This window comes from Pituophis catenifer, unplaced genomic scaffold, assembly GCF_029215685.1.
Source record: "Pituophis catenifer annectens isolate HBS135680 unplaced genomic scaffold, rPitCat1.0.hap2 SCAF_3, whole genome shotgun sequence".
NCBI classification, from domain to species: domain Eukaryota; kingdom Metazoa; phylum Chordata; class Lepidosauria; order Squamata; family Colubridae; genus Pituophis; species Pituophis catenifer.
Genome location: NW_027256883.1, coordinates 147449625 through 147461753, shown reverse-complemented (window position 1 = coordinate 147461753; position 12129 = coordinate 147449625). Strand labels below are relative to the sequence as shown.

General features: G+C 36.8%; 1 protein-coding gene across 1 annotated transcript in view; it reads left to right on the top strand.

Annotated features, from left to right (window-relative positions):
- Window positions 1–12129, top strand: part of ROR1 (receptor tyrosine kinase like orphan receptor 1) — a 166823-nt gene that overhangs the window by 112793 nt on the left and 41901 nt on the right. The window contains exon 2 of the mRNA XM_070939493.1: window positions 1563–1634. Within this exon, the coding sequence (XP_070795594.1) occupies window positions 1563–1634 (72 nt within the window). The remainder of the gene's footprint in view (window positions 1–1562; window positions 1635–12129) is intronic.

The following is a 12129-nucleotide window of genomic DNA, read 5'->3' as shown; positions in this document are numbered from 1 at the left end:
TTGTTTTCTGAGGTTTTCGCGGGTATTTGTCTTTGGTTATTCGGGTTTTCTCCCGCGTAAAATTGGAAGTGTCTTGGCGACGTTTCGACGAAGTCTCATTCATCATCTTCAGGCTGGAGTTTTCGGCTTCGTGACGAATGAGACTTCGTCGAAACGTCTTCAGGCTGGTGTTTTCCCGGCTACGTGGGAGAAAACCCGAATAACCAAAGACTTACACACACACACACACACACACACACACACACACACACACACACACACACATATATGAAAAACTAGTTTATTTAATATATATTGCAAAGGTATGTTATGTGATTTACTGCTGTTTTCTTCCCCCCTTGTTCTATAAAATATAGTAGAAACAAGAGTTACTTAAGCACCATGAAATCTATACAATTTAAATGTATTTTTATACTCACTGCCAGTAGCTAAAATAAATGTTTCTTCTACCTAATTCATTTGTGGGGCATTTTGAAATAAAAAAAAAAAATGCTGATAGTATCTTTGGTTAATACAGATTGTCAAGTTCAAGTGTTCAAAAAACCCAGTGCACAGATAAATGTACAGAACTGGCCCATGCTTATAATATCATAATTCTTCTTCTATGAATATACTTGCTCAACATTTTAATATTTCAATTATTATTGTTTAAATTACACTATCAAAACAGTACAATTGTGTACTGAAATGATCTCCTTTTGCCGCAATCTCAATGTACATTTTTTAAAAGTAAAAACATGAGCACTCACATTTGAGTACAATCACATTCTCTATAGCACAGGTGTCAAAATCATGGCGTCATGTTGCTGTCATATGATGTTTCGTAACTTTTTTCCCATTCGTGGAGCTGGGGTGGGCGTGGCCTGTGCACGACACATCTGACCTCCAGGCCACCAGTTTGATACCTCTGCTCTGTAGAATCAACAGTTGAGTGTTGAAAAAAAACAGGGTCCAACAGATCAGTATTCTTTTAAATTTCTTCCAAGGAGCTTTAGACTGGTGTAGTTAAATTCCGCAAAGTACAAAGAAACCCATCCATCGTCCCTACCCCAGTTGCCTATATTGGCCAGTATTATTGGAGCAGATTCTGAGGTAGGGCAGGTTATCTGTCACTCCACCCTCTCCCATCTACCCATTCTTAGAATTCCTCTCGTTACATTTTTAAAACTGAAAGACTAATTGCATTTTTTTTCCTTTCATTTCTATAATTCCCATTTTTTCAACACACAGTAATTAATTAATGTCGCAGTAGTATTCTGTTGCCAAAAATAAATAGAAAAACCTGAACTCTCCCAAATTATCTGGTTTGCCATTTCAGATATTTACTGATTTGTTTCTTTAAACAATCAGGAAATCTCCAGACATTATTGGGTTTTTTCAATAAACAGTCTTTGCATTTATTGTATCTTCCGAACAATTCTGGCAATACAGCATACTCATGAGATCTAAACAACTAGAGCATGTATTTTTGGCATGTAAAAGTGTCTCGTCAAAATATGTGAGTCCTATATTCCCTAGTTTATACAATGTTTATGTGTTGACTTTTTCCTCTTTTCTTTCAGGAACAAATGTGTCAGCTACCGCTGATTTAATACCTACGTCACATTGGAACATGACAAATGAAGTAGATAAAGGTAAATAATAAAAAAGAAAATAAATGCCATTTCAGATTTTAAACACTGTAAATTTTCCTTTTTTTATTTTTATTTTTTTGCAAAGTGATACACAAATCTGCTAGTAAAGTTAGAGGCAAAAGAGAAAGCCAAAACCAAGTTATCATCTGATGTTTGGTTTGTTATTTCTGAAGTGAGGATTTCCCTTTTTACTACGAATAACCCATTCCATATGTTTGGGATTTTTTTTTAAGCCAGGATGTGAATTATAGCAGTTTATGACCCACCTGACATTTCATCTTTTGGCTCTTGGAATCTGGATCCAATAGGAACATGCTTTAATCTGAATTGCTTTGCATGCAGATTTTAGTACGAAATTTGGAATGAAGCCGTTATGGCCTGGGATAAAGAATGCAAAATATTTTGGGATTTGTGAAACCACTCATAAAGAACATTGAACGCACTTCAACACCAGTTACTCTACAGTCACATTCTGTAAGATATTTTTCATGGATGAACATATATCTATTTCTTTTAAATATTGCTATCTAGCATGTCTTTCTATGGGCTTCAAGATTCCGGAATTTTACGTTGCCAATCTATAATGAACAGTTATAACTCATTGATGAGACAGCACTGATAATTTTTAAGAGCTAGATAAAATGACAGGCACTCTGAAGCTATATTTTTCTCAGGATACCCATCAAAATCCTTTTGCCACAGTTTTCCTGTGAAATCTCATCATTGACAGCTTAGGACACTAAGGAGCTGGTCAGCTTTTGGTCATTATTAGGATGGCTCTCTATCTCCAGTGAACACACCAACCTCAGCAGTCGGTAGGACAAAGTGAGCAGCAATGTAGGTAGTAATTCCAGGTTACAATACACCTGACCCTTTCATGCATTCCTCAGTTCTGGCATAAATCACCTCAGATTATCTAGTCAGTCACATTGTTTTCTCAGTGGATGAACAGAGAGGCATGTGTCCAAATTAGACAGAGTTGCTAGGAATATGTTTTAGTGTCTTGCTGCCTCAGGAGATTGTCTGCTCAGGTTAGTGCACATTTGTGCAGGAGAAGATAACACAAAAGCAAAGCAACAGAATTATTCAATGTGGTTCATCAATCTTTATCCATTCATATCTTCTTAAGTCATAAGCCAATGGTGCTTCAATGAATGTATTTGCCACTGGTTGGGATAGGATGTAAGACTACCCTTCCTTATGAGCATTATTCCACAATGCTCAGTTACCATTGAAATCTTACAGAACTATATAAATCCCTGAGGTGATGCAGATCCTTCTGCCTGCCTCCATTTTATTTTGGTCAATCCATGCTGGAATCCTAATGTCCAGAGTTTATGGGTCATAAAGCTATATGAATTATTTGTGGTCCCTTTCTGGTTCTCAATTCTCACTTGCAATTACTTATACTACTGTAGTCTCTTTTCATTTACCGGTATGTGCATTTATAGTTTATACATATACAGAAATAATCATCCTTACAGTTTTAAAGTCCTTGTCAAATTGTTGCTGACTTAGAATGAAAAGAGTAGCAAGGTTTACCCCAGATGGAGATATAAGAACAGCTGGTAGTCAATTAGCCTTCATCTATTGAGGTTAGAGTTCATTGGAAGATGCCGGGAAGCTAGATTTTTGGAGAAAGTTGAAGTTTTAAATGCAAAGTACATGTCAAGATTCTTCTCTTTCCTGTTGGTAGAATTAGCAACATTTTATTAACTCATAAATCTATGTTGTTTGCAGAGGTTTTTTTTCCAGGCTGTGAGTGATTCCATTTGTTTTTTTCCTCTGAATCCCTTTCCAAGTATAGACTTCCTAAATAGTAATCCAACTTTCAGGCGATTGTAAGACACCCTTAAAAATTTGAGAGTAATATATTGCAAGAACAGGACCAGTCTGTTTCATCTCTTTATATTATAGTTTATGTTCTCCATATCCCTAGAGATCCTTTTTCCTTTCTCTTCAGCATCATTGTTTCTGGCACAGACTATAAAGGTTCAAAGAGAAATAATACACAGTAACTGACCTTACCCACAAATGAAAAATGGTAACCACCTAAGTATAGTACAGAAAAGGGAACAATTTAGTTTCATGGCATTATTACAATTGGTACAAATCATCATTTCCCAAAATAATTTCAGTATTTAATTTCAATTAAAAATCCATTACAATTAGTCCTCAACTTATGACACAATTGAGCTCAACATTTCTGTTGCTAAGTGAGATATTTGTTAAGTGAGTTTTGCCTCATTTTACGACCTTTCTTGCCACAATTGTTATAAGTGAATCACCACAGTTGTTAAGTTAATAGCACGGTTGTTAAGTGAATCTGGCTTCCCCATTGACTTTGCTGATCAGAAGGTCGCAAATGGGGATAAAGTGACGTGGGACACTGCAACCATCATAAATATGAGCCAGTTGTAAAGCATCTGAATTTTGATCACCTGATTATGGGAATGCTGCAATGGTCATAAGTGTGAAAAACGCTCATAAGTCACTTTTTTCACTAAACGAACTGTTGTAAGTCGAGGCCTATCTGAACTAGGCCAATGTCATAGATCTGTCTGTCTGTCTGTCTAAAATCTCTACATGGAAAATACTGTTACATTCTCAGTCACAACTGACCTAATATTCCAGTTGGAAAGACATCACTGACTGGCCTGAAATTATAGTTTTGAGAGGATTCCTTGTCAATTTCGTAGATTTATTTCAGTCATATGAAATGTTTCCCTCTTTTAGAGATGGAAGATCTTGGTCATTCTTTCAGGAGCAACCAAAGCAATGCCAATATCAATAACTGGTAGCAATAGTTCTCATTTTTCCTTTTATTTATTTTGCATTAGCCTTCTCACTTATTTTTTTACTTCTATGATTTCTGTAAATCCTGTTGTAGGGGATTATTGCATTGAAGTTATAAAATTTAGCCCAAGGCAGTGCTTCTCAACCATAGCAATTTTAAGATGAGTGATCTTCAGCATGCTGGTGGCGGAATTCTGGGAGTTGAAGTCCACATATCTCAAAGTTGCCAATGTTGAGAAATACTGGCCTTGGGATAGTGATTGTCAGAAAATCTTGCCAATGCTCTTGAATCTTACAACCTACTTACGTTAGACTGTCATAAACCTTCTAATGTGGAGTATTTCTATGAATTATTCCCAAGTTTGAGAAGGGATTTTTCCAGAGCCTGTTTTTAACCCTTTTCAGGTTTAGCAGGTTCTGACCAGTTTTGGAGAACTGGTAGCAGAAATTTTGAATAGTTCGGAGAACCAGTAGTAAAAATTCTGACTGGCCCTGCCCCCATCTATTCTCTGCTTCCCAAGTCCCAGCTGATTGGGAGGAAATAGAGATTTTACAGTATCCTTCCCCTGCCACGCCCACCAAGCCATGCCCACAGAACTGGTAATAAAAATTTTTGAAACCTACCACTGATCTGCAGCATGCCCAATCTGTTGGCTCAGATTAGATGGGTAGAAACTTTTGGAAAAAGGCAGTTCCTCAGGTAACCTGAACCCCAAACTGTCCCAAGACATGTTTGCTTCCGCAGTTATTTTTGAATTTGAAAATTTATACACATGACCTTTGAAGGGATGTTAACCACTTATATCTCAGGTAGCAAAATACCTCAACTGAGCCCACACAATTGTGCAGAGTTTTGGTTCAGCTGGGCTGTTTTTATTGTTCTGTGATAATTTCCTTGGTAACGGTTTCTCATAGTAATTTGTTTTCTTATCTTTTCTAGTAATGCTGCTCAGTGACTATAATAAAGATGATTCAATTTGATTTGGTTCAAATTATTTTTGATGACCTGTTTGACAAAAGCAAAAAAGTACAAGAAAATTAAAATAAATGAAATGATAAAATAAAATATAGTACAATATGATACAATACAATAAAATACAGTGCAATGCAATGCAATTAAATGAAATAATAAAATAAAATAAAAGTTTCATGTCCTGATTGAAAGGATCTGATTCTTATTGCATTCTCAAACTAATGGAGAACAGCAAGCTTATACTATTGTATATAAATCACATTATGTAAACTCTGGATGCCCTTTTGTATAAAAGATTCGGCAACTGTGTTTCCTACTTTGCTCAACATCTTATGTTTTGTGAAACTTTGAAAAAAAGAGCAATAACTTTTCAAACTACATATTGTAGTAACTACCCTGTTTCCCCCAAAATAAGACATCCCCTGATAATAAGCCCAATTGGGCTTTTGAGCGCATGGCAATAAGGCCAAGCGCTTATTTCAGGGTTCAAAAAAATATAAAACAGGGTCTTATTTTCAGGGAAACACGGTAGTTTGTTTTTTAGTGCTGCAACTTCATCCACTCAAGGCAGTTTGAAAGCAGCTTTTCATATGAGGTTCTCCAAATTGGACTGCGTCTCAAAATTTTCAGATAGTCTTCCAACTAGGAAGAAGTGCCATGCATGTGGGCACGCGAGCCATCACCCCAGCTCAGCTCAGCTAGCTCATGTGTGCATACCTCCTGTCGGCCAGCTGATCTTTGGGCCTCTGCCACACATGTGCGGGAGGCGGGGCGCATGCGCAGGCATTCATTTTGGAGATTTGAGCACCCACGCCCGCACACTTTGGGCACTCGGTCCAGAAAAGATGTGCTTCAGCACATCTTTTCAGATGTAACCCAGCACATCTGAAGAATGCCAGATAACCTAATAAAGCAAGTTCTAGTATATTTGTTTACTAGGGATATTCTGTAAATTAGGAGCTGTTAAGGGACTAGCTTTTTTTGAAAAATCTATTTGTGGGATCCCATGAGTAGCTGAGAAACTAAACTACTGTGATTTTGTTTGAAAAATTTTTTAGTTACAGGACATTAGTTCTTTTTGTTTGCTTTTCAGCTGATAGTATGTGTGTTTTTCTTTGAGAATTTATATTTTTTCAACGGTGGATTCCTGAGTAATATAGGTGTGAAATGTGAAGGTCGTAGAACAAAAGTCACTAGTCACCAGGCTGCTAAAGTGTTTCAGAAAATGTGCAATTTATTTTGGATGTTGCTTGATTCCTCCTACCACCTTTGTTTAAACTCCAGTGAGGATAATGAATGTCTGACCATTATACACAAGGTAACGATATATAATAACCTTTTCATGGCTCATCCAGTTTTCTGGCTGTAGTTGAAAGATTAATTGATCAGTAGGCCAAGGGACACATTTTATTGTACATTTCTGTTCCAGATAACCTGACATTTCTGGTTTAAAAAATAGACCTTTAAAAGGCAAAGAAGGGGCTAATAAGAAGCAGAACATAACGTGATTGACTAACTGCATATCTTTGACTTCACAACATTTATCTTTTGCTACGGAATTTTTTATACATGACTGTTTATATTATATGCTTATTTCAGTGATATCAAAATCCATGTTTTCATTCACTGGCTTACAAAATGATACGGGTTTTTTTGTTTATTTCTTCCAAATATTTGTTTGTAGTACCGTATTTTCCGACGTATAAGACGACTGGGCGTATAAGACGACCCCCGAATTTTCCTGTTAAAATATAGGGTTTGGGCTATACTCACCGTATAAGACTACCCCTCTTCCAACGCACACTAAATAAAAATTAAAAAACATCAACTGGCTCACCCAAAAGGTAAAAGCAGCTGTGCTAGACTCAAAATGGCCCCTGCAACAAGCAGGAACCTCACACAGCCACAAAAAGCCCCAAAAAAACCAACTTTCACACTTTACACAACACAACACAACACAACACAACACACCTGGCTCACCCACAATGTAAAAGCAGCTGTGCTAGACCCAAAATGGCCCTGCAACAAGCAGGAACCTCACACAGCCACAAAAAGCCCAAAAACCTAACTTTCACACTTTACACACACAAAATTCCACATACAGCTTTGTGAGATTTTGTGTGTTTGTGTAATTAGAGTGAAACACTACAAAAACACAAATATTATTTTATTTTATTTTATTTTTATTTTTATATGAAAGCTAAATTTAAAACTTCCTAAACTTTAAATGGCTAGGTCTAAAAAAGAACAACTAAAAAAAACCCCAATTAACTATTTTTTTTAAAGAGCCCAAAGGGGGAAAAAACTTACCCAATAGAACAGGGGTCTCCAACCTTGGCAACTTTAAGACTTGTAGACTTCAACTCCCAGAATTCCTCAGCCAGCTTTGTTTTGCTGGCTGAGGAATTCTGGGAGTTGAAGTCCACAACTCCCTGCCTGCTTGATTGCAGGCAGGGAGTTGCTTGCTGATGGAATGGATTCAGGCAAGCGAAGCAAGGCAAGCGTTGCGACTAGCAGCTAAGGTAAGCAAGCTGGAGGGGGAAAACTTTTTTCCTTCTCCATGGCTCTGGCGATCCCAGCTGAGTTGCCTGATTAGCAGATCGTCAGAGCTTGGATCGCCAGAGCCATTTAAGGCTCGTCAGAGCCTTTCGGGCTGGTCTGCCTGGTTACAGGAAAACGACACCCGGCATATAAGATGACCCCCGACTTTTGAGAAGATTTTCATGTGTTAAAAAGTCGTCTTATACCCCGGAAAATACAGTAAATAAAATATGAATTACTGTATAGTGATATGACATTTCATACATTTCTCTGCGTAATAGTTTATTTTTCTCTTCACATTTTTCCACAATTATTTCAAACTGATGAATTGCAAATAATATTTTTAAAATGATTCTTTATAAACAATTTGGCCTCCTACTTAATCAAGAATATAATATTAAATAAAGTTCCATTTTCCACTTAGTAACTTTCACTGTTTCAAAGCTTTGGAATTAAAAAAAAAAGTTCAGAAAATAATCTGGTTGAAAATAAAAGCAAAACATAAGTAGGTAGAGAAAATTGGTCAGACACATATCCACAAACGGATATGTTATAGTGACAGAAAATGACACTTGCTTTAAGCACTTGCTTTGAGCCTGGTGGTGCAGCAGACTAAAGCACTGTTATTAACATCAAGCTGTCTGCAATTACTGTAAATTCAAATCTGACCAGGCTCAAGGTTGACTCAGCCTTCCATCCTTTCTAAGGTAGGTAAAATGAGGACCCAGATTGTGGGGGCAATAAGCTGACTTTGTATAAATATACAAAAGTATGAAGGCTATTGCTTAACGCATTGTAAGCCGCCCTGAGTCTCCGGAGAAGGGCGGCATATAAATCAAATTTAAAAAAAAAGAAAAAAAAAAGAATGTAAGTCTCCTTTGAGTTGAGCTTCGTTCATGGAGATTTCCTGGATACATCAGGTAGTTCTTAATTTCAAAAAGCTTCAAATATTTTTAGTCTAGTCTTTAATCACTTGGTATTTTCTAGATATTGAGGACCCCAGTTTCTAGGAAGAATGAATGTTCACCCCTGTTCTCGCTCCCTCTCTCCCTCTCCCTCTCCCTCTCCCTCTCTCGCTCTGTGATATAATAATAATAATAATAATAATAATAATAATAATAATAATAATAATAATATCCACGATATCATTATTTATTTATAAATAAATAAATTATTTAATTATTATTAATTATTTAATATGATTGATTATTTGATATCATGATTGTGGAGAAGAAAAAAAGTGTGGATTGTTGAAATTGCCATACCTGGTAACAGCAGAATTGACGAGAAACAACTTGAAAAGTCATCAGATATCAGGACTTGAGAATCAAACTGCAGAGACTCTGGCATAAACCAGTGCAGGTGGTCCCAGTGGTAGTCGGCATACTGGGGGCTGTGCCTAAAGATCTAGGCAAGCACTTAAAAACAATTGGCGCTGACAAGATCACCATTGGTCAGCTGCAGAAGGCCACCTTACTGGCATCTGCTCGCATAATCCGCCGATACATTACGCAGTCCTAAACGCTTGGGAAGTGTTCGACTAGTGATTTGTGATACGAAACCCAGCATGGTTATCTCGTTTGCTGTGTATACTGTCATTTTTGTATAAATAATAATAATAATAACTTTATTGTCATCGTATGTGTATACACAGTATACCCATACAACGAAATTCACTTAACACCCAAAGACCAGGTCCCACACACATAACAATCCCCAAACACACTCTCACCCACCACAATTCTCCACCCCTAAACCACCCAAACATCCACACAACAGACCAAGTAATACTGTCCAACAGCTCACTGATGGTGGCCCTGTAGTTCATTGTTGAGTGCAATTATAGCGCTGGGATAAAAACTATTCAGAAAACGTGTGGTCTGAGTTTTAATTGTTCTGTATCTTCTGCCAGAAGGCAACAGTCCAAAAAGATTGTAAACAGGATGGGAAGAGTCTCTGAGAATGTTATGCAACTTTCTCAAACAGCGAGATTAGAAGATGTCATCCAGGGCTGGTAGCTGGAGTCCGATGATATTCTGAACAGTTTTAATGATTCTCTGTAGAGCTTTTTTGTCCGCTCAGAGCTGCTCCCATACCATGCAAGAATGCCATATGTCAGAACACTCTCAATGGTACTGCAATAGTAAGACAGAAGTATATGTGTTTGTGTGCATATATGTGTGTGTGTATATGTATGTATATATATGTAAGTGTGCATACACACACACATATATATACACATACACCCACATATTTATACATACACACACACATTGCATCTTATCCTTTTTAATTAAGGATTTTAAAGAATAAAAAGAAAGGACTTAGGGAAGTGATTATTACAAGATGGTTGCAAGAATATTCCTCATACATGGTCTTTTAATGTTATGTCATGGTTGGCAAGGGAGCATAGCCTCTGCTTGGAGTTTGCCTGACTAGGTGGCTCAGTGGCTAAGACACTGAGCTTGTCGATCAGAAAAGTCGGCAGTTCGGCGGTTCGAATCCCTAGTACAGGTCTCCTGCATGAACAGCGGGTTGGACTACATGACCTCCAAGGTCCCTTCCAACTCTGTTACTGTTACCTAATGCAACTATATGAAACCATATGAGTAACCTGGATATATTGTACCCTGTTTGGCCCTTGAAGTGGCAATGCTAACTAGAAGAAAGGCTAACCTTAGCAATCAGCCAGAGAAATTTGTCTAGAAAAAGCTGGAGAAAAAAGAAATGTGTTCTATCTTTAGCATTAAGAGAAAGAATTGTTTAAGAAGTTGACTGTAAGAATATGCAGATCGCCCTTATATAATTAATAAAAGAAACATTGTTACTCATTTGAATTCCCTTAATTGGTTGTTACCTTATTGTTATTTCTGGTTATAATGCTTGAAAATTGATCAATTTTCTCCCTCTAGTTTATTTGTGCTACATAAAAAAATCCTGTCTTATGCTTTGGAATGAACTGAAATTCAGATCATGTATCTATATTTAAAATGATATGAAGGGACTTCTCTTTTCTGCAATGCACCATGATACTCATGTCTCCCTCTTCACTTCACCCCACATTAACATCTTTCCAGAACAGATCTGAGAAACTGAAGAAAGAAGAGAAACCTGTTTTACCCAGGCAGATCCTATTCCATTCATGGAATTGGGCCATCCAAATACACCACTGGATGCAGCCCCTGCAAGCATAGCAATTTCGACAGAAACACATTTTATTAAGTCTGATGCAATGTTAGCAATCTGGGTGCTCCTAGACCAGTTCTGCATACACAATTAAATACAATTAAGCAAGAGCCTGTTTGATCTCTGGATAGTTTTTCATTTCGTACACCTTAGCTTTAAGGCTGAATGATATAATGCTACTTTGTTTTAATGTTAGGTACTATAATTGTGCCATTTAAAAAACTTTGATTTTACTTGTTAAAACATTAAATTTGAAATACAGTCCAGAAGTTTCTGTTTGTGTTGTTAATTCCCTACAGCTGATATAATTGTGCATTAACCACAACAATGGCTGTAGTACATAATGATGTCACACAAGAAATACGGCTTCGGATGCATACTCACTTATCTGATCAACACGGCACCCTTGACATAAAAATGAATTACTTTTCCATAAATATATTCAGTGACTACCTTTAAGAATTCTGCCTGTATGAACTATTAAAATACTTTTTATGTTGTATTACTGTTTCAGTACAGGTCACATATCTTGGAGTCTGATTCAGTTGGTTTTGATTTTCCAATCTTGGCAGATAATTTATTTACAGCATTTGTATTCTACCTATGAGTACAATCATAGACTCATAGCATATATAGTCATAGAAGTAATGAAGTATGCTTTTAGGAGTTCCTGCCCATCATCCACATTGAATAGTTGGAATCTAAAGCTTGTTGATTGTCGATATAGTAGCTTGGTTGATTATATAAATGATGAAACAAACAATCAAACTTAGGCATGAAGTTTAATGTCCAATTTCAAACCAGTTGCTATCACATAAACTAAGCTGCCTTAGAAACCATGTTTAAATGTTTTAAAACCATGTTTACTGTCCTGAAAGGAAATGATAAAAAATAAGAATAGAACATCAAGAATCTCTATTATTTTCTTAATATAGACCTGTATAGACCTTAATATAGACCTATATCTTCCTCCTCATTGGCTTGTGAAACACTTCATTA